The 26,854-nt window shown below is 40.2% G+C and overlaps 1 protein-coding gene across 8 annotated transcripts in view; it reads right to left on the bottom strand.

Annotated features, from left to right (window-relative positions):
- Positions 1-26,854, bottom strand: part of lrba (LPS-responsive vesicle trafficking, beach and anchor containing) — a 222,265-nt gene that overhangs the window by 147,929 nt on the left and 47,482 nt on the right. For 4 of the 8 annotated variants that reach the window (XM_028469572.1, XM_028433844.1, XM_028444348.1 and 1 more), the window contains exons 20-29: positions 24,972-25,095; positions 24,629-24,821; positions 16,111-17,436; positions 15,805-15,995; positions 12,840-12,993; positions 10,423-10,603; positions 9,016-9,143; positions 8,393-8,500; positions 8,107-8,248; positions 6,698-7,046 (exon numbers count right to left, since the gene is read on the bottom strand). In XM_028469572.1, the coding sequence (XP_028325373.1) occupies positions 6,698-7,046; positions 8,107-8,248; positions 8,393-8,500; positions 9,016-9,143; positions 10,423-10,603; positions 12,840-12,993; positions 15,805-15,995; positions 16,111-17,436; positions 24,629-24,821; positions 24,972-25,095 (2,896 nt within the window). The remainder of the gene's footprint in view (positions 1-6,697; positions 7,047-8,106; positions 8,249-8,392; positions 8,501-9,015; positions 9,144-10,422; positions 10,604-12,839; positions 12,994-15,804; positions 15,996-16,110; positions 17,437-24,628; positions 24,822-24,971; positions 25,096-26,854) is intronic. The other 4 variants (XM_028445918.1, XM_028446752.1, XM_028441326.1 and 1 more) reach the window with 2 other exon arrangements.

Below are 26,854 nucleotides of genomic sequence, written 5' to 3'. Positions count from 1 at the left end.
ACCCCACGTGTCAACAGGCCATAAGTGGGACGGAGAAACGTGGAAAACTACTGATGTGAGGAGGCTGGAAGAAGGTTTTCCTGTTGGTTTTTTGTATAGTTTTCAAATAACTAGCGTAGAAAACGTGTGTAGGACTGCCAGTGAACATGTCAGTGCATGCATTTGGCTTTCCATCTGCTCCCCAGCAAAGCCCGGTGAATTATTCAGCAGGTCATTAGCCACACTTATCATGAGAGGGCCGCTCCAGTCGATTAATCAGCAGTCAGCAGCAACCCCACTCAACCCCCCAAACAGGAGCGCGCGTGTCTTTGCAACGCTGAGGCTGAATTATTTAAAAGCTTTAACCTACAGTGAATAAGTGCAGTCAACGCTGCGATTCCAGTAATCTCTGCTATTTCAAGTCAAACAAGTGTAGGATTGAGTGATTTTTGTGTGTGTGCGTGTGTGTGTGTGTGTGTATACACAAGTTAAAGTGCACAAACTCTCACACAATGCTCAATTTTGATCATCCTGTCAATGGATTTTCAGAATTAATGAAAAAATAGTCAACTGCGTAATGTTATTAATTTCTAAGATTGTCGCTGTGTTTGAAATCGCATCTTAACGTACTACTCATACTGAATCTGACATCAAAATGTGTGTGTAGTATTCACTTTAGATAGTATGAAAACATTGAGTATGCGAGAAATACCTGGATGTATACGATATCGGGACATTTCCATATGCACGGTGGGCACACTAGTCATACTCAAAACTTCCCCATGATGCATTGCGAGCGGAATATAAAATAGTCCTGGGACCGTCAAACATCCTTCCATTAGTTTTAAACACTTGTAATACAACATTGTAAATAGGGCTTTTATTTTGAAGTTAACCAGAGGTTTAGTCAGTAGCACAGGAAATGTGTGTCCGTAAGTTTTTTGGATGAAATGACCACATGTTAATATACTAATTGGTCACTTTTGCACTTGCAGAACTTTCAAAGGTGGAAAATTAACGCAGATATTTAGCCTCAGGTTTTTGTTGTTGTGGGTTTGAAATGCATCTTGGGAAACTTGGAAGTATACTTCAGTGGGAACGGTCACCGTTCTAATCATACTAACAGTATATAGTAGACAGTATATACTCATTGAGTGTGTAGTGTACAGTACGTTAGTATGCAATTTTGAACACAGCCTGTGTCATTAACCGTAGAATAGTTTTTTATTTGGCAGGCTAGTTTTAGACGACAGACAAACAAACACTTGAGTAACCACTCATTGCAACCAACAATGTAGACGACCATTTGTAACTGCACAAGTCAGAACGCAGACAAACAGCCAAAGAAAAATATGGTAGTATTTGGTGTACGTTCAATCAAGAGGAACTGTTACGAGAGTTTAACTAGCAAAAATGGAACAAATGAAGATACCCGCTGTCACATTTGGAAGGTGTAATCAGAGCCTTCAATAACTCACATTGTATCAATGGTTCCGGCTGCTACTACTGGTGCAACTGATGTTTTCATTTTGTTTGTATCAACTGAGCATTGTTTAAATGCCACAGCTAGTTTTTTTACGCCCACAATCCCTCAATATTCTGATTCAGTTTCAATTATTTCAAATGTGGTGCATTAAACATATCGACTTCTCTTTACTCCAAAGGACTACATGATCAACACATCTCAATTTGGTGAAGAATTTTGGGATTCGGTGAATTAGGAAACTCATCACCAAGGTTTCTTGCAAAGAATTCAGGAAGCAAAACTGTGTCCATCCTGGTTTAACTATGGTATACCTAACTAGTATTGTTTGTACACAAGAAACCCCTCTATAAGTATGCTGAGTTACCCCAGTATTTGACTTGCTTTTTAAAGGGATCCTCCACTGTTTTTACAAATGTGGCCTAAAACCTTTGAAATGTCCTTATTAGAAGATCTATCTATCTAACCCTAACCCTAACCCTTTTAAAACTGGGACTACTTTACCCTGTTCGCCGCCATGTTGAAATGACATCATTGGTGACGTGATTAGCCTATAGAAGGTGAAGCATTTAGGATCATTTGGCAGCTTTTTCAGTCAAAATGACAACATGCGCTGCTTTGCGTTTCTCTAAAAATCAGTAAAAGTTAAAAAAGTCGATGTAAACCTCTTGTTTACTGAAATTTGCTAAACAAAATCCGTGAGCCGTTCCATCTCTGCTGTTTCATAGACGCCATGAAGAAGAGAAGAAGAGCTCCGTGCATGTAAATACAGGTAACCAGGATCGACTGCTCATTAATGCCGACCCAAGTTGAATCTGTCTGCTGGTGTTCTTGTCAGAAATGGTTCAAGGTATGGTTTAATGGTTTAAGTCTGGATTTTTTGCTTTTCTCTTCTTCATGGCGTCTATGAAACAGCAGAGATGGAACTGTCGCTTGGTGATTTACGTCACCAATGACATCATTTCAACATGGCGGCGCACAGGGTAAAGTAATCACAGTTTTAAAAGTTGATAAAACAAACAGGGTGCAAAACAATGTGTTTTGATAGGCATAGATCTTCTAATAAGGACTTTTCAAAGGTTTTAGGCCACATTTGTAAAAACAGTGGAGGATCCCTTTAAAAAAAAAAAAAAAAAAGAAATCATACAGCTCGCCGGCATCTCATCTTTGGCCTGAAAATAAAACCCCTGTGCTCCGTCTCTAAACTGTTTTGCGCGTGTATGTGTGTGTGTGCAATACACTGGAGAAATGAAACTAAAACTACTACTTAGATAAAATTGTCAATTAATATACCAACATTTACTTTATATCAAAAACTGATTGATGTTGCTGTTTGGATATATAAAACAATTTATTAATATTTCAAAGAATTCTAAGAATGTTGGAATGTGTGCAAAAACACTGTTTGATCATATTTTGTTTTACAAAAGACAAAGGCTACTGTGTTAACACTGGTTAATCTATCTCCTAATCACCATAATAAATCATTGTAATTGAATGCATTATGTGACAACCTAAGGGTTTTTGTATGCATTTCTTCATACAAAAATTGTGTATTTTGATTTATTATCAGTATTAATTATTATTATTAACCTCTGTAATTTGTTTTCAAATAGTGCTTAAAGATTAAATGTGCACTTGCAGGACCGACCAGCTCATTTGCCTGTTGAATGCATGCTTCGTCGTGCATCGCAGCAGGTGATTTTCACAGAGTGATAAAGTCTCCATTCACTCAGCTTCACTTAAACAAGCCATCATGTAGAACATGCTAATAGCAGCCCTAACCCCATGCCGTGCTTAAATCCGACAGGCTCAGTGTCACCGCTGCAATAACAACACATGCATGCAACTCATCTGTACGTCAGCTCTCACATGCATGCAGTGTCTGCTGCCCGGAATGCAAACAACTGCACCATGTATATCCTGGAGTCCAACACACAGATACAGACTTCTAAACCACACAGTCTAAATCACTGACTCATACAATGACACTGTTTAGTTCTGCTTAGTGTCAGCAAATATTTGCAGAGCGGCTGTCATAACAGGGGCATGGCTGAGAAATGCATGGGAGAAATCTAGCAGGTCTGCAGTAGTAAATAAATCAGTGGGGATACTTCACCCTCTGACCCACCTCCCAGTTTTTATCTAGGGGATCCTTGCTTCTTTCTATACAGCGGTGTCATAAATCCAGCCGCTTGGGCATAAGGGATGATGCCATGTTTTGGCAGGAGATGTCAGTGCAAAGTCTTAGCTCTGGTTTGCAGTGATGGGATTTAAACTGGTGGGATATGCTGAGCAATGATGGAGCCAAAAGGAGATAAAGAAGACTACTGAAATGTGGTTTAAAGTAGAGCTGGGTGATGTGGACCAAAAGCCATAGCTCTATATTTTTTCTCAAAATGGCAATAATATACAATATACATCTTGATATTTTAAATTCCCTTATATTTTAAGACAAGTGTACAAAAAATCTAAAATACCCACTTGTCAACCACTTACTTAATACAATTAGGTAACTACAGTCTGATAGGCTGAACTTTATTAACATTGAAATGCTGTGAACATTCCTACTATATATATATACATATCAATAACGGCGATAATGTTATTTTCTATATCGCCAAAATAGAAAACTCAATATATCTTGAATCTAGATATATTGCCCAGCCCTAGTTTAAAGTAGTAACAGCACAAAGATAACAAGCTGATAAAAAGGTGTAAACAGAATAAATACAAGCTTAACATTTTACAAATATCGTTATTGGTGAAGAGGTCTCGAAACTTAAAAAAAGAAAAAATGTAAATTAATAAACCTTAAACGAAATATCTGACACTGTTGGTAATCTTTAGTTGAATGTATCTTTCTATCAGTAGGAAAGAAGACAGCTTATCATTTGGAAGTCGGCCCCACGTGCATAGCACCATCTGCAATACACCGAGCACTGATGGTGACATGATGGAAAGTTGGGATCAGCAGCAGTTAGTTACCCTTAGGGGGGAGGGCAGAGCATCTGACTGCCAGACAGATACTGAAAGAAACATGGGAAAGAATCATGACAGGGTTTGTTCTGCCCATCTTCTGACTGCTAAAGACTGGGGCTGATTAAAGCAGAGGTTTTCAGAGTCTGCTTCTCAGCTGGTTGACATGGCAGCAGAAGAGGAAGCTCTACAGTCTAATAAGGTGGTAGTAGTGTGCATGCGTTTAAGTGTGTGAAAGAGCCTGTGCGTGCAATGCATCTGGGATAATGTAGAGACAGAAGACACACACTGACAAATGTATGGAAAGTTTGTGTCAAGTTATTTCTATAGATAAGATAAGCTGTTTGCACATCTATAATCCAGGTAAGATAACTTTTCATTTATTCAGACATTTTTTCAGGAAATGTTACTTTGATCTCCTGACATGGTTCGACTGCCAACTGTCAGTCTTCCTCAAAGGCATCTAGTGTTTGCGTTCATGTGTCCTGACGAGTTCTTCAAAGTACTCTCCCTTTGAGTAAATTTCCAAAAAATATAGTTGTCTGAATAAATGAATAAACTAAACATTTAAAAAAAAAAGACAAAATGACTTTACTGGAATTATAATCCAGGTATGTGTGAATTGAGACAGTACCAGTACTATAACCAGCACACACTCAAAATGAAGTCAGAACTGGGCCAGAAATTCTGATCAAATCCCAGTTAACAAAGTAATTTTATTAATTAAAATCATAATTCTAATAAATTTAAATGGATTGTGCGTATGAAATTGATTGGACGATAGACATTCCCTTGTCTAGGTAACAAGCCTTCATCGTAGAAAATGTTTTACCAGAAAACCACATACATATTTATTATATAAATACAAGTGTCTGAAAATCTATTGCTTACTTGGTTCCAGTGATCTTGTTTTAACTCTCTTGCTATTTGTTAAAATAATAATAAAAAGGGGCGGTGTTTAGCTCAGTGGGTAGAGCGCCCGCCCCATGTACAGAGGCTATAGCTCCTCACCTGCAGCGGGTCCAGGCTCGATTCCCGGCCTGGGACCCTCTCCTGCATGTCATTCCCTGCTCTCTCTGACCCCCTTTCCTGTCAAGCAACTGTCATATAAAGGCCACTAGAGCCAAAAAAAATCCTTTAAAAAAAAAAAAAAAAAAAACAAAAAAAAATAATAAAAAGAGAATTGCGATGCACATGCCTCATGCTCCTTTCACTTCTTTCTTTTGAGGAAGCTGGGAAAACACTGCTCCCCAGGCCTGGGTAGTGAATTAAAGATGCAGAGGCTCTCATAGTCACCTAGTGAGCTGTTAGCCTACGCTCTCCAGCTCTCCTGACGTTCCCCTTTTCCTCCTGACTGAGCTCAGCGGACAGGAGCCAGTCTAATCCCCCAGATATGAGAAGCGCCCTGAGACCTGACAAAGCATTCCTCAGATAAAGGCACGCGATCACAGAGATGCTGTGAAATTCCCACAGCTGGGGGTAGACAGAGTCAGTGTGTTGATGGGTGAGAGGGAAAGAAAATGTAGAAATGTTTTTTTTCCAATAAACAAGAATTTGGACTCGACACTATTCTCTATTTCCCGTCTTTCCCGCTTGTCCCTCTCTGCCATCAAACGACCCCCCTCTGCTGTTTGTACATGTCTGAGAATAGACTCCTCCAAATGCAAACCAGACCTGGAACCATCCTCCCTCACCTGGGCCCGTCTGTGGCTTCAGTCCTATGCTCTGCTTTTGAAGACCCCACTCTTCCAGAGTTAATGCAAATTATCCCATGACTATCTGAGATAAGAGATGGAGAAACCCCCTTTAAATGTGAGACAGACCGAGACAAGCAAGGGATGTGGAAGAGAGAGTTGTTAAATATCAGTGGGACAGTGAAAAGAAACAGCCTCCTGTCAGCTTTGTCTGTTACTTCACCCCAGACAGGATTCCTGTTTTCCTTCGCACAGGTTCATACCGAGGCGATTTGCTTAGGATGACAACCTGCATTGACAGCTCAGAGGAAGAACAATGGAAAGATTCAGATTCTAAGATTCCCAGTTCAAAAGGTTTTGTGTTACAGAAGGATTTTCAAGCTTTGCTACACCCCACCCCCACCCCGAGTTGTCTGACTTCTAAAAGTCCCCTGCAGTTACCATGTCAGCGATGGCATTAAACTTTCAGATGCACAACACGAGAATCCCAGGGCTGTACATCATATGGACTTGGAGTGATGGACAACACTGAACCATGCGGTAAACTACCATTAGCCCTCACCTATCAAAGGACAGGGAGCGGAGCGACGACTCTCTGGCCAGGTCTCCGACACCTCCAATGAACGCAGGTGGCAGCAGGCTTGGGTCCACCATGACATCATCACCTAGGCCGCTCACCAGGCTGCGCAGGATGTCCTTCACGTTCTTGCCCTTGGAGTCAGCGGGCAGGTTGGATCGAACTTCATACGACAGGGTAGACAGGGCTTCTGAAATGGCGTCGGGCCCACCAGAAGACGACAGGTCTCCCTCGCTGGCAGCGGCTGAGGTGTGGTCGTCGCCAATGCCTGAATCGTAGCGCCGGAGAGAAAAGCCATTCTCCACATCTGCTCCGCCTGCAACAGCACTGCTATCTGAAATGATAATGTAGATGTAATTAGCAAAAAAAATAAAAAATAGAACAATAAGCTTTAAAATAACTGTTGAAACTACAATTCATTTTCCAAGCCATTTTATTGCATCTTTAACCACTTCATAAATACTTTTCTGTAGCAAATACCTTTTCTACAACTCAAAAACATTTAGCACCAGGCTATGAAGACTTCAATGATAGAATAATTTGCCCAGTAACCGAAGGCTTGAAGGCTTGAATCCCGCTCTATCCAAGTCATTGTCGTTGTGTCCTTTGGCAAGGCACTTCCCCACATTCCTTCGTATGAATGGGTATAAATTGTTCATGAATGTTGGTGGTGGTCAGAGGGGCCGTAGGCGCAAAATGGCAGCCATGCTTTTGTCAGCATGCCCCAGGGCACCTTTGGCTACATTGTAGCTTACCACCACTGGTATAACTGGTGTGAGTGACTGGTGTGAATGAATAGTGGTTTCTGTAACACAATTTTTCCTAGAAAAAAGTGCTCTATAAATCCAAACCATTATTTTTATAATTATTCTGCTAGGTCTGTGTAAAGTAAGCAAATTTTGTGAATAGCAGTTACGGTGGGAGATAGTTTTGTGGGTAAAAGGCAAGAAAGTCTATGTAAATAATAAAGATGGTCTTTATTATTTTATGTTCCACCCCTTAATGCACCAGCAACATGGAGCGTTGATGGAAGGAGCATCAGATGCTTAATTTATGCAGTGATGGCACAATATTCACATATGAGAGTGTAATGACACAGCACTATTCAGGAGGTCAGACTTGCTGGATGATGGTCAGTAGATCATCTTCAAATGTATTTGTTTATTTAGTTTAGTTTTCTACATTATTAAATGTTTTTGCAGCAGACAGAAGTCCATCTGTCTCCACATTAAACGAGCAAAATGCTAAATTAAATAGGGACGGTCTCCACCACTTCTGCACATGCACTAATCATTGCTGTAATCTTAGTGAATTCCTCGCAGCAGGTGAGCAAAGTGCATCACCAAGCAACTGGTTTACCACCCATTATTTCAGATCCCTCAGTGTGTCAGTACCTGTGCTTCTAACAGACTGGGAGCGTTGAGGTTGTTTCTTGTCATTGTGGGGCTCCAGGATGTCCCGGTACTTGGACACCATGAGGACTGAGATGAAATAAACCACAGCGAGAGCCAGAAACTGGGCCTGCTTACTGTCCTCCTGAAATAAACAAAGCAACACTATATATTCCGTGGATGTGTCATCTTTAAAAAACAACCAAAATTGGAAAAAGCTGCGAGGGAGTACGTTGAGTGATGTGCGGTTGTGCAAAGTCTGACATAATGTGTTTGACATGTAACTCACAATATCTCTGAACACGACGGCCCTGAGGCGGTTTATGTCCATGTCCTGAAGCAGCCGGTCCAGGTCTCTGATTGGAGACATGCCACCTGTCACTGCGTCCACAGGACTCTGCATTCATGAGGAAATAATAAAATGACTCAGGAAATAAATAAAAAAAAGTAGATCACTAACAGCAGACAACCAAAAAAAGGAAGTGATAGTGGGTACACCTTATGGACCCCACACCCCCTGAGATCACATCTTTAATGTAATGGCTTTTCTATGGAGTCACTGAATTATGAATGAGCATTAACACCCAGTTCAGGGAAGAACATTGTGACTTTACTGGAAGTCACTGTATGAAATCAAAGTGGGCAGTGACAAAGGACCGTCTAGTGTAACAAATAGCAGCCCGTGTGGTAATGTAATAAGATACAAGATAATTCAATAACACTTGGTAGCTGCTGGTCAACAAGACAAAGGACAAAGCTATACGTGCTTCACTAGTAAGGTCAAGAAAGGATGACAACGACCCAGACTGGATTTCTAAACCTCACATTTTCAAAGAGAAACAAATGTAAAATATTTCAAACAACAAATAAACTGTAAAAAGCAGTTAAAGTGATTAGATTTGAGTTACTCACTTGCGCAGACACCGACTTGGCTGTTCGCAGATTTGGCGCTGTAGTGTAACTGTGAGCTGAGGCATCCGCGCCATGCTTAGCCTGGGCCTGCTGACACTCCAGACAGTTTCTCACCGCCATAGCACACACTAGGGACGCACGCAGTGAGAGATATTAGGTGACATCATATAAATAAATGCACAAGGCAAATGTCAAGGGCAGTGAATATCTCTCTAATACAGAAGTAGCACGAGCACAAAATCGGACAATTTGAACAAGAAAAAAGCAGGAGAGAGAAAAACAAGGTGAAAAGTGGGGGCCAGGATGAGGTCAGCGCTCGGACCAACCCTGGCAGCATCGTTCACTCTTCCCTGCTCCACCCCTTCTTCCCAAGGTCACGGTGCACGGCTGTGCTCTTGAATCACATCCACTGTGTGCAGCTCCCATAACAAATGATGCTGCCGGGGAGTGTGCACGTGCTGAGTCGGCAGCAACAGTCGCGCACCCTTCGCCACAAGCCGTATCTTTAGGAGGATTTGAAGCTGGCACGCTTAGGGGTTCATAATTGAATGTAGTGCTGCTCTGTGGAGCCCCTTTCTAACCCCTGCTGTTTTATGCTTGACAACTGACAAATGCTAACGCTGAGGCATTCAGATTACGAAGAAGGGAATTACTCTGTCTGGAAATAGGCTCGCCTTTTCCATTAAGACCACTCTTTCATACAACCATTTAGGAGAAGGGGAAAAAAAAGAAGAGAGAGGCAGAGGGAGGGGCTGGGACGCTAAAACCTTGTTACAGTTTTCCAAAATCAGATTAGGTGCCAGCAACGAGGAACGCATACCTCATCAAATATTCATTTCATGAGGGCTGCTTTCCAAAATGGAGCATGTATTACAGTAGCATCACTTTTCTCTGCAAGAAAATCACAGTCTGGGAGCTTCTGTATGTGTGCCATTTGCACCCAGGCCACGGAAAAGCATAAAGAAACACTTGAGTATGCATCATTACATGTAAGAATATTTGTTTTAAGATGCAATGAACATTGTATGAATTTGAAGCGTGTGTACATACATGTATTGTGTGTGCGTGTGTGTATGCCTCAATAATTTATGATGCGCAGTATCTTTTATTCAGCATTTGTGGGGTTTTCGGGGCTGTCATAAGAAACATTAATGGTTTGTAACAGAAGGCAGACAGAGGCCTCAGGCTACCCTGCAGTACGGCAACAGCCAAGGCTATTATGGGCGTCTCGCTCTACCAGCAGCCATATTCAAGTGTTGTTGTGATACTGGGTTGTAATGATCAGATAAAATGGAGTTGATATGAGTGGGGAAAGAAGCAGTTGAAGAATGAGAGAGGCAGCTAAAGGCTCAAAGGAAGCAAAGGAACAACATAGAACAGAGTCAGAAATGTTTTGCCTCTGCCTACCGAGGCGAAGGCACTGTCGCAGGATTCCCCCTGTGGACATGTTTTTCTCTGCTTCGATTTCAGTGAAGTTCAGCGAGCTGGCAAATATGAGAACATCCACCAGGTTGATGAGGCGCTGCAAGAAGGTGACCGAAGCTTCCACTGTCAAGCCCTGGGATGGCTCAATGTTCTCCAGTTCATGCTGGTGGTAAAGAAAAGGGGATCGATATAAGCTAACAGAAGATAACGTCAATATTATACACCAACACTGTTAATTGTGTTTCAAATTCAACTTATACAAACAATGGCAACAGAACCATGAACACTAATTATTATCATTTAGGTAACAGATAATTATGTTTTAAAGTACAGCCTGGACCATACTTGTTAAGGATGTAAGAAAAATAGATTTGGCAATATATCGCAATATTTCACCATGCGATTATCATATCGATCCAAATGTTTTTTAATCATGTTTTTAACGTAAAAACCATTTAATTTAACGTAAAAACATGTTTTTTTCCAAATTTCTGGGAACTTAGTCGTGAGATATATCGTTTCAAAGGTAATTTAACGTAGATTACTATTATGCCTCGCACAATTCGTCTAGGGGTCCGAGGGAGCCCTTTTTTCGGCAATTTCCATTAAAGTCGTTTTCTCATTTATTTGTGAGTCAAATATTGCGTCACTTGGTGGTACCGAATCAATGACACATACCAATATATGAATGGGGCCCATTACTCCGTATGTGCCACGGCGGGGACCCCATTTTTCAAATGACTACTCCTCCGTTAATGCTCGTCGAATCGGGCTGTAATTTGACATGGATATTCTATGAGCAGATGTCAAGAGACTCTGAGACCTTTTTTTGATTTGACTAAATTCTCGGGAACATAGTACGTGCTAATGGGCGCAGAGACGTTCCGCGGGTCTGGCCGTAGAACATCCAAACTTGTTTAAGGAACTTTTTTCATGAAATGTAATTTGACAGTTTGATAAACATACCACTTATTTTAGATATTGGTACTTGAATTACAGCTAGTTACCATTTACTTTTTCTCGCAAGTTCAGAAAAAATGAAATAAATTGTATTTCATACCATTTTGTACTTGTAAAGGTGAAATTTGTAATTATTGATATTGTGATATATCGCGATGTATATAGTATCTGGATATATCGTATTGTGACATGCAAATCATGTATTGTATTGTCAAATTCATGGAAATGCACACCCCTAGTAATTATATACTTTGTATACTACATGATGTGTCAGTCTCAGTAAAAATATACATTTTGAAAACCAGTTTTTTGCAATAAATAAATAAAATGCACATACCCATACAAAGCTAAGTATTGATCCATAAACATATTAACACAACAAAGTATTCACAAATAATTTGCTTCTTTCTACCTTTTCCTGAACAGTGGTATAAAACTGAATCAAGTACAAAAGGTTTTTCAACAATATGATGCTCCCAACTTTGTTTCCTAATGGCAAAAGGCCAGTTTAGTGTGAAGGACGTTGGCCTATACAGTCCTGACCTCAACCAGAAAGAATAGCATTGGGACACAAACAAAATGTGGCTCAAGTTTTTTTGTCCAACTCCAGTGCCTGACACTTAAAAAATGGTCAACGATACCCATAAACACAAGCTGCAAAAATAAGCTAAAAAAAAGGGTGATTTCATTCTTCAACCCTATGGATTAGAAAGAGATGTAATCAACTCTCATGTTGAAGTAGAGACAGCAGCCTATTTACAATTTACCTTAAAATGTATATTTAAGCAAGGAAAACTCTACATTTTTAAGAGCATTTTACATTTGGATACAGAGCAACAAAATGAGTGTAATTCTGTTTTTTAATCTTAAGGTCACCCCAAATTCAAATGGGGTCACCTGAAATGTTTAGTAATTAATAGAAAAAAAAAATACTGATCAAAATTATACTATACAATTTTTTTTTTTTTTTTTTAATGATTTTTATTATTTTTTTTAATTAAAACAAAATCTCAAACAACTGTAGTCTACACTTTAACTTTTGCAAATATAAATCTATAAAATCTTCTTACTTACTCATAACACAGTATAACAAACATGATCAATAACTAACTATAGGAGGAAAAAAAATGTCTCTGGGGTCACCAGAAATTTATGGTATCAAAACAGGGTCACGACCCAAAAAAGGTTGGGAACCACTGGTATAACTGAATTATAATGAGTTTAAATGTCAGGTAATTTTTAAAGACAAACTGGCAGCATGGGATCATGTAAGAGAGCCACAGGCACTGAGGTCACACCAGACCAAAACAAACTAACCTTGTTAGCAAAAGGCTAACTGTAGTCTAATGTAATTGGAAAAGGTCACCATGGATGGATAACTTCCTGTGGGCGGAGACTGAAGAGCCAATGTAGAATCACAGATACATTAAGGAACTCACAGAGGAGGAGGTGGCAGCAGAGAGCAGTGGCAGAATGCCTCCGCAAGCCATGATGAGGTTGTCCACCACCTGTGAGATGAGGTGTATACTATTGTGGACAAACACCACATTGTCGCTGTTGTTCACAAAGTCCAAGACAGTCTTTGTAGAATGACTGAAAGAAAGAAAGCAAAGGGACGGATTTAGGGTGTGGTGTTGTAGCAAGTATCTCTCCCATAACTATGTGTTATGTTAAATTGTCTACTGTGTGAAAATAAGATAAACGGAAATCTATTATCTTGGCTTTTTCCAATCTTCATTAAAACAATCCCTTAAATTAACTCTCTTAAAATTCCATTTGTGACTTTTGCAAATGTCCTAATTATTAAAGGAGTTGCAAGTTATGTGTAGAATACAGTTCATCACATTTTAGAGTACATTATTTTACAATATGTGGCTCAGGTAAAAGGTCTTCTAATCAAGAAGTTGGTACATTATGTAGAGATTTAGAACTACTCAGGTGAAAAATACAGCAGCATTTCTGAGGTTAAGATAGTTGACATGATGAAAACTCTGACCCCAAAAAAAATAAAAATGACCCCAAATGTCTCTGACTCCAAAACTCCAAAGACTTGTTAGGAACTAATCTAATCTCTCTGTTTCAAAAGGATTAAGGCAAGGCAAATGTATTTGTATAGTGCATTTCATACACAAGGCAATTCAATGTGCTTCACATCTCTCTATAAAAGCAAGGGGTTTCTGTCTGTCTGAGTGTCTGTGTTCCTCAAACATCTCTGTGGATCAACAAGGCTGCTGCTTGGTTCAACGCCCCAGTCGATGGACTCAGTGATGATGTCATCAGTCCTAGCTCTACAGTGACATCAGTCCTAACGCTACAGTGATGTCATCAGTTAGAATATTAGAACATTGGAACATAGGGATTTCATAATCATTGTGGAGGTAGTACTGATGACATCATCAATGTAGAGGTAGGACCAATGTTCCAATGTTCTATAGCAATACATACTTTCTACAGGCACTGCACTAGTTATTAAAAAGTGCAACAGAAAACATTTAACAATTTAAAAATCAATAAGAACTTAAGATCAGCAGTAAAAGCATTAAATCAACAATAATATGATTAAAAATATCATTCTCAGTTATGCGCAGTAGAGAAAAAATGTAAATGTTCGTATTGGATGCTGACTTCAGCTCTGCTGGCAGTTTGTTCCACTCTGCAGCATAACAACTAAAAGCTGCATTTTTTTAAAAAATTTTTTTTTAAATTTAAAAGTTTTTTTTTTTAAAACCTTTTCTGCTTTTTCACTAAAATGTGCAAGTACATCTTCACAGAACGGTTGTCACTGTTTGTTGAAGGAACCAATATATTGTTTACTGAAATATTGCACTATAATGGTGTCACTGGTAAGAAATAAACTATTTTGTGTTTACAGAAAGCACTATTGGAGATACTTATTCGTTTACATTGGTATGTTTACACTTATTTACAGAACTGTTGCACTAAAATAGTGTCACTGTTCATAGGACACTTTTTCAATTTATTGTCTTTCAGAGATATAAAATAAAAATTGTATTTTTTCACTTAATCTTTTTTTCTTGTTATGTCAGATTATCGTAGATTGATTTCTGACCAATATATCGATAATCGCAGTATCGTCATATCGTGAGATAATAGTTATCGTGAGCTTTGTATCGCGTATCGCATGGTACCCAGAGGTTCCCACCAGTGACGTGCCATCAGGGTAGGCAAGGTAGGTAGTGCCTACCCAAGGGTGAATTGATATTTTGATTATTTGTTTTATTTATAAATATAATTATAAATTATTTATTTTTCCATTTCCAATAGCCTACAGTACCTATAAGTTTGAAAGTGTCCACATTTTGTGCATTTCATAGCCCAAATTACTAAACAGCGCAATTTCCTGGAACAGCTGCACAGTCTCACTCCGCTGTCAGGCAGAGGGAGGCCACGCCCCCTCCCAAAGGGACGTTGCTCCTCTGCCTCTGTTCCCATTGCGTGTTTTTACGTGTTTGCGCATGCGCAGTCAGGTCCCCAAGATGGCAACCATTTACGTCCAAAGGCAGCGTGCTATGCTAAATGCTATATGTAAGTTCAAAGTACATTAGTGTATTGATGCCATGTGACCGCTGCTGCTACATTCTCTAGCTAGTGGGCGGGATAACACTACAGGCAGGATGACAGCACCAGAAATGACAGAGAAACTTTTTTTGAGGAAAAACGACAGCTTTTAAAAGATGGGAGACCAACACCTGAGTTACCAGAGCTTCAGCAAAGGTAAGATCAGAAAATTGTTCATATTTTCTCCAGTGAATGATACAAAAGGAAGGATTGGCTTTGTGGATGCTGCTCACCGACGCTGTTCCGAGTTGTTGTCTTTTTCTCCGTGTTTCTGTGTTTCCAACACAAACAACGAATGCGCTGCCGTGTCATGAGATATATCTTGTTGGGAGAGTATGTATGTATCTATATTAAATAATTGTTTATGTTTCTTTAATGGTGTTTTACGATGTTGATTTTGTTAGATGGCTAAATGCTTGTTCATGTGGATCTTGTTGGGTTTTTTCTTTGTTATTATGAATTTTATATTTTGATAAGCGCATTGAGATGACTTTGCTGTAAACTGCTTTATACAAATAAAATTGATTTGAACTGAATAAACACTTGACAGCAGAAACATATTAAATTGTCATTGGTGGTCTCGATTTTCAACGTGCCTACCCAACCCGAGTGGTCAAGGCACGTCATTGGTTCCCACTCCTAGTTCATACCTGACTAACATCTCACTGATGTATTCTGGACCAAACCCATTCACAGATTGATACACCAGCAGCAGAACATTAAAGTTTATTCCGAGGCTGACTGGGATCCAGTGTAAAGACTTTAAAACTGGAATCAGTGTTCTTGATAAGTGAGTCTAATTAATGTCACAAGATGCTTTCTCACCTCCTCCACATCTGAACATCCGTCTCAATGGAGAAAAGCAGATCAGTGAGCAGGCGCTGATGCATGTGGGACCAACGGAATTCTGGGATACGAAACATGGTAGAGCGAGGGGCGGGCAGGCTGCCGTCTCTCTGCTGGCCTGAAGTACTTCCTGCTGCTGCAGGAGCCGATGAGCCCTGAGGAGTTTCCTGCTGAAACAAACAATGTTTTATTGACCCTTGAAACAAAGAGATTAACCAGAGGACTGTTGGGATTGCTAAAACAATGTGAACCCAAAGTCTGCAGATTGACGAGTCTGGTGCGTACCACTGCAGAGGTGCCCTTTAGTTCAAGTCTTTCGGTGTCGAAGGCCACGTTGGTCACGTCCAGTCGTGCGATCTTGATCTCTTTGGTTTTGCTGACAGAGTCAGAGGATGAGGAGGAGGGGGCGGCCATGCTACTGTCAGGTGCAGCGGACTGGGCCTCCTCCTGTACAGTGCGGCTGTTCTCTAAAGGCTGGCTCAGTGAAGTGGGACCTGATGCTGCAGAGACATCCGTTGAGGACTGGGTGCCTTCTGTGGAAGGCTGGTCTGTGGTTTCAGCTGAATTGGAAGAGAGTTCATCTGACACAGTTTCTTTGGGTGACGCTTCTCCACTGTGATCAGGTATTTCAGATGGACAAACATCACTTTCCATGAACGGTCCCTGTGTTTCACTGTCTTCATTTTTCTCTTGTTTCTCCTGTTTATCGTCTCCTTCCTGCTCTTCTATCTTCACCTCCTCTTTCTTCTCTCCTTCATGTTTATCTTCATCCTTTTCACCATTCTCTCCTTCTCCAGCTGCAGCAGAAATGCAGGAGGACTCCTCTGGACTCTCCTCTGCATCACTTGGGTGGACTTGGTCACTAACTGATGAAACATCAACCAGGTCCTCATTGCAAACAGATACTCCACTGATCAGACTGTTTTCCAGCCCTGATGTAGAATCCGGATGAGCTGATGAACCTCCTTCTTCTGAGACCGGTGGTGGATCAGCTTCATTTAAAGACTCTTGAGTTATGGAGGCCGATGACTCACCTGCATTGAGGTCACTCTCAGATGGGTCAACACTACCTGCAGCAGTGTGTAAGTCTTCATTCATTGAGGGAATACACTCTTGATCAACTTCTGCTGCCTTTGATTCCACTGTTTCCGATTGGCTGGTGTCAACTCTTTCATCACAGGGCGTCTCGTTCTCAGCTTCCTCCTTCAACACTTCAATCGGTTCCGCTGATTCAGAGCTGTCTTTCACAGTTTCTTCGGTTTCTTTTCCAACTTCTGAATCATCTTTGGAAGATTCGTCCAGAGGCTTTGGCTCTTCTTCCCTGGTCAAGATGTTAGACACAGTAACAGATGTCTGTCCCCTTTCATCACTGCTCTCTGGTTGGGTGGAGGTGATAGAGGAGCTTGTTGCTGAATCTTGAGTATTCTGTGGTGATTCGTCCACAGTAAGCTCAATGACAGTGGAGGGAGCCGTTTCCTCTGCAGGGGGCCCGTTTACCACCTCTGAGCTTGCACTGGCACCCGAGATCGTGCGGATTGAGCCTGTGGAGTCCTGGTGCTGGTACTGACGAAACATACGGGACAGATTCTCCTTGTGCTGCTCAAAAGTCACCTGAAAACACAAAACACAAAGCTCTATTATCCTGTTTTGCCAGCTCAGATTAGTGATCAAGTCCATCTTTGTTGATTGAAAATTGGAAAATACACATCACAGTTTCAAAAATCTGCATTCAACACTGTATTTGTGTGAATCTTGAGCAACTACAATATTCAGACAGCGTATTGAAATTTTTTTTTTGCATCTCCTAAAATCTTTTACCAATAAAATGTTGCACATTCAGACATGACAAATTATAAATCTTTATATTTACTGCTGCTTAAAACAAGTTCTCTCGAGATATTATGGGCAATGTAGTTGTTTCCTAAAGGCTTGACCAGCTCAACTCGTCTGGGATACTTTGATGTTCTATCTCTTTACCCCGTTTGTTCTCCTCTTTCTGTCCACTAACCCCCACCAGTCAAAGCAGATGGCTGCCACCGCTGAGCCTGGTACTGCTATAGATTTTTTGCCTTTAAAAGGGAGTTATTTCTCTTCATCATCGCTGATGCATGTTTAAGAAGAATTGTTGGGTTTTTTCTTAACAATTTTATATCTCGTGATGAGTGCTACACAATGACTATTGTTGTAATTAGGGCTATATAAAAAATGAAAATTGAACTGAATTAAAAAAAGAAACCATACAACAACAAAAGGGCAGTGGTGGCAAAACAGTTAGGGAAGCAGGCTTGTAATCAGAGGGTCACCGGTTCAAATCCAAATTGGGCCATCACAGTGGGATGTTGAGCAAGTCCCTTAACCCTAACTTGGATAAAAGAATCTGTCAAAATAAATTGTAAGTTTGTAAGCAAAAATATATTATATAAATACATTACAAGACATTTGTATTTTCCAAAGACATAACAAAAATAGTTTGAGAATCTTCAACAGAACCAAAAAAGTTGTTTATAGCAACGTGCGTTATTTATCTTGTGTATTAGCTGCAAAATGATGCTCAAATGGTGGCATGTCTTAATCGGGCCCCCTGCTACCCTACCTTTGATCAGGAGAATAAAAGGTATTTGATGGACTATATAGAGAATTGTGTCCTTGTGAATGGATGGGTAACTTCATAACATGCTGCAATAATTTCATTCGAGAATAATTACATATTTAAGTTGTAAAAGCTAACAGGAAAAACAGCCACCTGTTTCTCACCTCTGGTTCTACTGATTTCCTCTGTTCCTTTTTAAACCACTTCTGCTTCACTCTAATTACAAATATTGCAGTGAAACAAACGCACTCTTCTCAAACTAGTCTCAAAATGCCCTTTTGCTGCGCCAACAGCTCGACCACTGGGATCATTTACAGCCAACTACTAAACATCTCCCTTTTTTTATCCCTCCTGTGTGCCGCTACCCACAGCCTATTTACCTCCATCAGTCTTCTCACCATCTGATATGTTTAGGCTAGACTGCTAGTCTATAACGACAACGGTCTACAGTGGCATTTGAGGAAGAGCCCATCCATGTAAGCAGTCATAGATTAGCAGTAGATACTATTAGTGAGTGTCTCCTCGCTGTGCTGAGTGCGTGTCCAGCATCAGCAAATCCTCCCACGCCTAATTTAAGACCCAGCATTAATCACTGGGCTCGGAGGACAGAAAGTCAAAGATGGGTTGCTAGTTTTGGGGGCTGGAGGGGGGTTTTGAAGCGAGATTCACTTTGCAGCCTTTTTTTTGCCAGAGGCTATGTGGACAGAGACAGAGCATGACACATGGAAAATCAGAAATGTCAAAGATTAGGAGGGAAACGAAACAGAAACTGCAAACAATGAGAAAGAAAATGAGTCCATTGAGAGGTAGAAAGAAAAAGGGAGAAGAAAGAAGCCGATTATTTGTAATTAATTAGGCGTTATTGTTCTAAATTAGCCTGCTACATGGGTGCTCATTAATCTTCTGTAGTGGGATGCAGTGATTGGTAATCCATAGCTGCTCTCTGAGTGCAGCGCCTGCTCTAAATACACGAGCACTCACTCTCTTTCTGCTGCTGCTGGTTTGTCAGTGATCACACTGCGAAACCTTCTACCCCATTAGTTTGAGCTTAATTTGACATTTAACATTTTTTAGCAATTAAAAGGCTGCATTCGGGGTGCAGCGCTATGGAAATTATGCAGGAGGGCTGCGTGGCGCATAACATCATAGATCCAGGATGCAGTCTGTACATGGATGATGTATGATGGAGCTAAATAGGGTTTGTGTAACTGATCCTGTTAACATTAGACAGAGGTAGAATGTATATCTGTGGTTTTTAAAAGGAGCGTTTAACCTTTGCACAATATCTAGAAACTGCCCTGGGTGGCTACGACATTGGTGCTGATCTAATCTAATTGCTGCATGGATCTGTGTGGCCCTGGTGGGTTATGGGTAAATGTTATGGTAATGTAAAAAGCATGGGTGGGGGGGGGTCCTCTAGTGACAGGTTTGATGGTATTAGGTTGGGCTCAGCACATCTAGATCTTACCAGAGATTTGAAAAGCGTTGACATAGGACACACATATTGAAAGACTTCACTGTGTCAGTTTTGGGTTGTTTACTGTAAATACAACTCTGGATTTCCACAGGGCACAAATGTATCATTGACAACTGGAAGAAAGTAGGATATGTTGATATACCTGGCTAGAACAAAGATCACACTATCAAAACTACAGTTTCTTCAATCAACATAATTGTGCTGCGTAACACGCTTATTGTAAACCAACATGAACTGTTACAGTAAGGGTGGGAGGGTGGGACCCCACCCCGAGTCAGAATCTGGGAGCTGCTTAGATGAACGATAAGAGCAACCACAAAATCAAGGGGAAATGCAGAGGGCAGCATAGGGCTCTAATTGGATTAGCTAAATGCAATCCCTTCTCTAAAATCAATTGCATCTGCTACTGCACTTTTGTTCGTGCCGGTTTATCTTGTGTTCTTTCTCATTTCTTGGTAAGGAAGTGTCTTCTTAGTAGTTCTGTGGTCCCCCAAATTTCTGCGACATGAAACAATCACAGTCAGAGAGTCAAGTGTGCAGATAAACTAAAATAAGAGAAATGTTAGGGAGTTTTCATCACCTCCTGATAATGTGTTTCAATTCACACCATTAAAATCATGACATGTAGGGCTGGGCGATATATCGAATATACTCGATATATCGCAGCTTGTAGTCTGTGCGGTGTTGAAAATGACCATACCGTTAAACTCGCGGACTTTTTTTTAATTTTTTTTAATTTATTTTTTTTTTGAAATGTCATCTTAATGACAACATGCACAAAAGGGCACTATTTGTTTTAAAATATTGTAGTGGCATTATGTACAAAAAGTGCACTTTAATTTTGTGTTTTGAAATGCCATGTGAGTTGCATCCTGCACTAATGTCTTGTTTTGAAATGTCTCTGTGACAATTTTGCACAGAACGTGCACTTTCTGTTGACAATTTTATGTTTGAGCAACTCACTGTTTAATAAATACAGTTATGTCAACTTTGACTTAGTTGTGATATCCCCTTTTTTGCATGAAAGTTTAAAATTGGCATATATTAATGCAGTATGATCAAGAATGTTTTAATGTAGACATATAGAATCATCATACTGGTGTGATTTTGTGCATCAAAGTGTTAATTCAAGGGTAATGCAAAATATCGAGATATATATCGTGTATCGTGACATGGCCTAAAAATATCGCGGTATTTATAAAATGCCATATCGCCCAGCCCTAATGACATGTAAACACTGCTGCTTTTACGGTGGTGATGTAAGCTGAGCCATAATCCAATTTGAGTTCATGTAAGGGATCTAAAGTTTAGCCTCCCTCTCTCAGAGCTTAGTGTACAATGTGCAGGCCAACGCCATGTTTATCAGGTCGTATAATCAATATTAATAAAAGTAAAACAATTTGATCTCTTCATCTGAAGGAATTCAATGTAATTAATTTATTTATTCTTATTTTGCAACATACAAGACAAACACAGGAACAACAACATAATATTTTACCGATATCTACACAGAACAGTACAGGGTATGTTTGGAACACGGGAAAAAAAAACAAATAAGTGGGACAAAAGAGTAGAAGTGTCCCGATCTGATATTGATATCGGATATCGGTCCGATATTAGCCAGAAAGCGAATATCGGATTTTATCAGACTGCATCTAAAATCTCCGACATAAGCGCTAAGATAAAATGTTCCGCTCCAGCACTTGAGTGTCGTTCACACTCCAACAAAGTAACCTACTGTTGCTGACTATTGTTCTCTGTTTGAGTAACATCACTTGATCAAAATAAGTAATAAAATTATTTGTGCTGATATTGTATTGGATCAATATCGGTATGAATACAGCTGCTGAATTTTGCTGCCATAAACTGTTTTATCTGTGTGCTAAAGTGTGTGTGTGTGTGTGTGTGTGCGTGCGTGCGTGCGTGCGTGCGTGCGTGCGTGCGTGCGTGGATGGACACAGTTTTTAAAACTGACTAATCGATACATTTAACACTTTCTTGCCTAATTTTGCAAAAAGATCTTGTGGCTTTATTTCAGTGGTGTCCGATAGGTGTAATGATGTGTTAAAGGCACAGAGACCTTCACACAGATCACTCACTGTTTGGGAGAACTTCTTGATCTCAGACTGATTTTTTTTGTGCACAGAAGAACGAGCAGGCGTACTGTTGTGTTATGTCATCTCTGAGAGGCACATGTACATAAACTTAAAGGCAAATGGCAGACATTAAAGTACACCCACTTTGCACAAGCAGTTTTCTTCTACTTCTATTCAAGTCAAACTTGACAGAGTTGCTTCTCAGAGTTTCCAAGGCCTGCACCGATAAACCAAAAAAGAATTCTTGCTTTTATATGTAGCCAGATAACGATTGGCTTCTTGGGAATTTGCAATATGGTTTAATGTAGGACAGATAAAAATACTCACTAGTGAAAACATAATGACCTCGAGGCAAAATTCTCCCAGTACAAAATGGAAGCATGCCACATTGCCTTACATCACTTCCAGTTCCAACAGGGTTAAAGGGTTTTTTTTTAAAAAATATTATTATTAATGGAGTGAGAAAATATTTGTGAATGCATGCACACACTTATCAAAAAGTTCCCAGTGGGCTGCTTGTATTTATGAGGCCTTGTTTCTCTGATTGTTCCAGCACGGTTCTGATGAATATTCAATGGGCTCAGAGAGAAGGGCTCGTTGGGGCCCAGGAGAGGAGGAGGGCAAAGAGAAACGGTGCCTGGTAACTCACATTCCTCAAAATCACACGCATGTACACAATAATGTGCACACACACACACACACGCACACAAAGAGCCCTGCAGCAGTGGGAGGAGAGAGCAACAGTGACAAAGTGCTTTGGTGCTACAAAGGTGGCAGGAAATCTATCAAACGGGACAATAAAATTGCAATTGAGTTTCTTTAGGTTTTTTTTTCTTTTTTTTTTTTTTTTTATACAGCAGATGCATGCGTCCCGTTGGCTAGCATCCGCTATCCAATTCACAAGCGGCTAACTGCATTGTAGGTGCAAGTGTATGAGTGCTTCAGCAGTGCATGAGTTTTATTAGCTCTCACTGTGCAAGGGAAACACTCCTTGGCGATTGTGAAACTGAAACCAGGAAGAAACGGCAATGATGATCATGCACAATTAAAGAACAGAAGGCAATTACACTAACCCATTTGTGCACGACAGAGGGATGAGCTTTACTCATGTGCAAAAATAAGGCAGAAGGAGCTGCAGGTTTAGTCAGGAATAACTAAATGTACTTCTTTATTGAAAACTGCTGATGTTAAAAATATATATGTCCAAACAAATTTTTTTTTAAGTAGTGTAAATCAATGCAAACTGCTGTATTTAACATCATGACGAGTGTTTTCGTGGATAATTTTGTATTTCTGTGTCCAAAAAAAACCAACTGAAAATGGCTATTTGAAATGAGAATTAAAGCGAACAAAAAAGAAAATGACGAGATACAAAAAAATAGTTGGAGAACATTAGTGGATTTTTAACTTTAAAGCCAATGAAAAATATCCTGCTATTTTTTATTCTTATGTCACTAATTACCTCAATTCTTTTTTTTTTACCATCACAATATAACATTTCATTTATATATTCTAAGCACTAAGGAAACACACCATGTGCCTCAGCAAAAACAATATACCTCACTGTTTGAAACTTTTGCTCTCACCCTGATGTTTTATTTTATTTTTTGCACTCATCTTTATTTCTTTTTTTATTTTATTTAAAATTCTTCTTGTTTGCACTGACTGAAGGGCTTTTGCAATTTTGCTGTACTTGTTACAATGACAAATAAAGTTCTATTCTATTCTTCTTTACTCTTCATACCATTAGAACAATGCTTTAAAATATTTTTTAAAGATAAAGTTCTTGTGTATGGTCATTTCCACTGAAACCAAAACACACTTTTACACTGCTATGAGGTGTGTAGAGATGCTGGGATTTCCAAACACACACGCACACACACAGCAGCTTCCAGATGCGGCTCTCCCAGGCAGTCTTCCTGTGCCCCCTATTGGGCAACAGCGATCACAGCAGCCCCCTCGCTTCAGTGCAGCGTCGCATATCATGAGCACTTCTTTAACTCAACTTCCAATCTGCCAAGGTTAAAAAGCCCCTCGACCACAATCTGACACCAACCTCAAATACTTCAGGGCTCTGGAACCGAGTAGGGAAATGTGATATAAACACTGAATTTCTAAAGCAGCTTTCTGAAGTCAGCTTTTGCAAACACAAAGTGCCAGGAGTTTATTTTTATCTGTGCTACATTAAAAGAAAGACACTCTGTATGTAAATAAAGTGAAGAAGGACTGAGGGGATTCATTCCCACAGGTTTACACTGCAACCTGCTTTGGCATTATGATCACTGGCGTTTAATCTGATGGGCACTAAGAGGAGGGCTCACTAAAAGTTAGCAAGTTCCACATAAACGTTCTCTAATTTCTTGAAATGAATATGGATGATAGAGCTGATGGCTTTGTGGGAATATTTCAACCACAATTAGGAGAGGGTGGGGCCTAATGCTACAGTTGCATCAAAAATGCTTTAAGCAAAAATAATTGCTATATGTTTTGGGCTGAGCGTGTGTGTGTGTGTGTGTGTGTGTGTGTGTGTGTCATAAACTGGAAGTTTAAAAAAAAAAGAAAAGGGAAGGAACCAGAAACAGGAGCAAAAGGTTGCACTAAAGAGTGTGTGTGGTGTGTGTCTATAATGAGCGTGCTGACCTTGGAGTGTGTGATGGACAGGGTGTCGACCCAAACGCGCCAGCCGCCCCACTCGTATTTGATGGCGTGGTAGAGCAGGATGCGGAAGATGGCGTACACCATCTCAGTGATTTTCTGCTCCTCTGTGCTGCGCGGGTTGATGAAGCACAGGGAGAGCATCCACTCCTGCCACACCGAGCACTGCAGCAGGCTCCTGGAACGACACACCAGTGTGAATCCCACCTGCATCTGTGTGTGTGTGTGTGTGTGTGTGTGTGTGTGTGTGTGTGTGTGTGTGTGTGTGTGTGTGTGTGTGTGTGTGTGTGTGTGTGTGTGTGTGTGTGTGTGTGTGTGTGTGTCCTACCTGCGGTTCTCGCGGCTGTTATTGAACAGTTTGATCATGTCTGACAGAAAGACACGGCGCACCTCCATGCTCTCAGGGGACGGGGGTGAGTTCTTCAACAGAGCAGCTATTACCTTCAGTATCTCTGCAGTACAAAACAAACAAACATTAACCAGGAGAAACATTCACCCAGTGATTAAAGCCTGCTTTCTATTTTTGCATCATTGAATAATAATGTACAACCAGCTAAACATGTGCAAATACGACACTGAGATTGACTTCCAGAAAGAATTGTGTAGAAAAAAAAACATGATTCTGGTGCAAATAAATAACTCCAGATGCAGAAAAAATGTGTAGAACATAGGATGTAGTTTAAGGGAAAAACAAGCAAGAATTAATCAACCCTGCATTATCAGTTTAATGAAATTTTGATTGAAATGTATTGATAAAAGAACTAAAAAAAAGGCAACTTCATTACTCCCATTTCTGACACTTATAAACCCTTTCCACCATTTTTCCCCTAATGTCACATGTTGACCCATTATTGTCAATTTGAGCCTCTTTTCACCATATTTCATGCTCATATTTGACAATTTAACCACATTAATGATGTGTCATGCCCATTATTTGCCAGTTTAAACTAATTGATCCTACTTTTTAAATGACATTTCCCAAACCCCCATTTCTGCCACTTTTAAGCCTATACTGACCCTTTGAACCCTAATTACCACCTTTAACCCATTTTATTTTTAATTAAAACAAGTATTTACATCTCTAAGATGACTATATACAATGGCAAAAATAATACTAAACTTCCTGGATAACAGTGGATTTTATTCTGATGAATAAATAAATGTAGTTATCACAGATTCATAGAACAATGGACCACATTTTGCTGACTTTGTGGATGGGCCTCCAAAAAGCTCTCCCCTTTATCCCCCCTTATGGCTCTGTCTCCACATGACTGTTCTTCAATGATCATGTTTGTGTTCAACCACCCTCAGCTACAGTGTGGGTCCCCGGTCTCTGGGACCTTTATTTTGGGGGTCAAATGCTGAAAAGGTTGAGAACCACTGTTCTAAGATCTATCTTTGGTTACAAAACAAGAATAAAAAATCCTTTAACTAGGTTTTGACGTAGTCGTGCTAACACAAACAAACAAACACTGGTCTCCTTGGAGGAGGTAATTATTTAATGTGATTACATAGTTTCAAACTCACTGATAAAAACACCCTCTCGCAGTCCACCTGCAGTTTGTTCATGGCCGTAATCCAATACTTCACAGATTTACCAAAGCTGAAAGTATTACGCTGTGTCGATGCTCTGCTTTGCAGCAGGAGAAAACGCACAAATCAACAATTGGTTTTTACATGCGCAAATCATTGTGTCACAAACTATCTGCAGTCCGTGCCGTACACACCTGAAATATTCCTGCCTGTGGTAATGATGACTGAATACAGATAAATGCGTACAGTCTGAGCCACTGATCATTATCTTACTGTAAGGGCTTGGATTTCATTTTAAACAGCAGAGCCTGAGCCGTGGAACCTTGTGGAAAGCTTGGCTCTGGTTAAACCAAAGAAAGTGACTGTTTAGATGAATTATCTCGACAGTGTCAGTGTCCATTTGCTCTGAGAAGACAGACGGTGGGGCTTGGATTTCACTCGTCTCTGCAGACCTTGGTGCTAACCGATGCCCCCTTGGCCCGCTCGACAGTTGTGTTGTTTCTATGCCTTAGTCACTCAAATTATGAGTCGCTGAACCTTTACCGCCAGAAAATTACCCCAGCATGTAGCAGGAATGAGGACGGAGGGATGGAGAATTCCGTTATTTTTCCCATTTGCTTTTGGTTCCATTCCCTTGAGTTAATTTGAGGGAAACAGTACTTCCTCGGTTTGTTTGAT

Source organism: Gouania willdenowi, chromosome 1 (assembly GCF_900634775.1).
Source record: "Gouania willdenowi chromosome 1, fGouWil2.1, whole genome shotgun sequence".
NCBI classification, from domain to species: domain Eukaryota; kingdom Metazoa; phylum Chordata; class Actinopteri; order Blenniiformes; family Gobiesocidae; genus Gouania; species Gouania willdenowi.
This window is presented reverse-complemented; position numbering and strand designations above follow the sequence as displayed.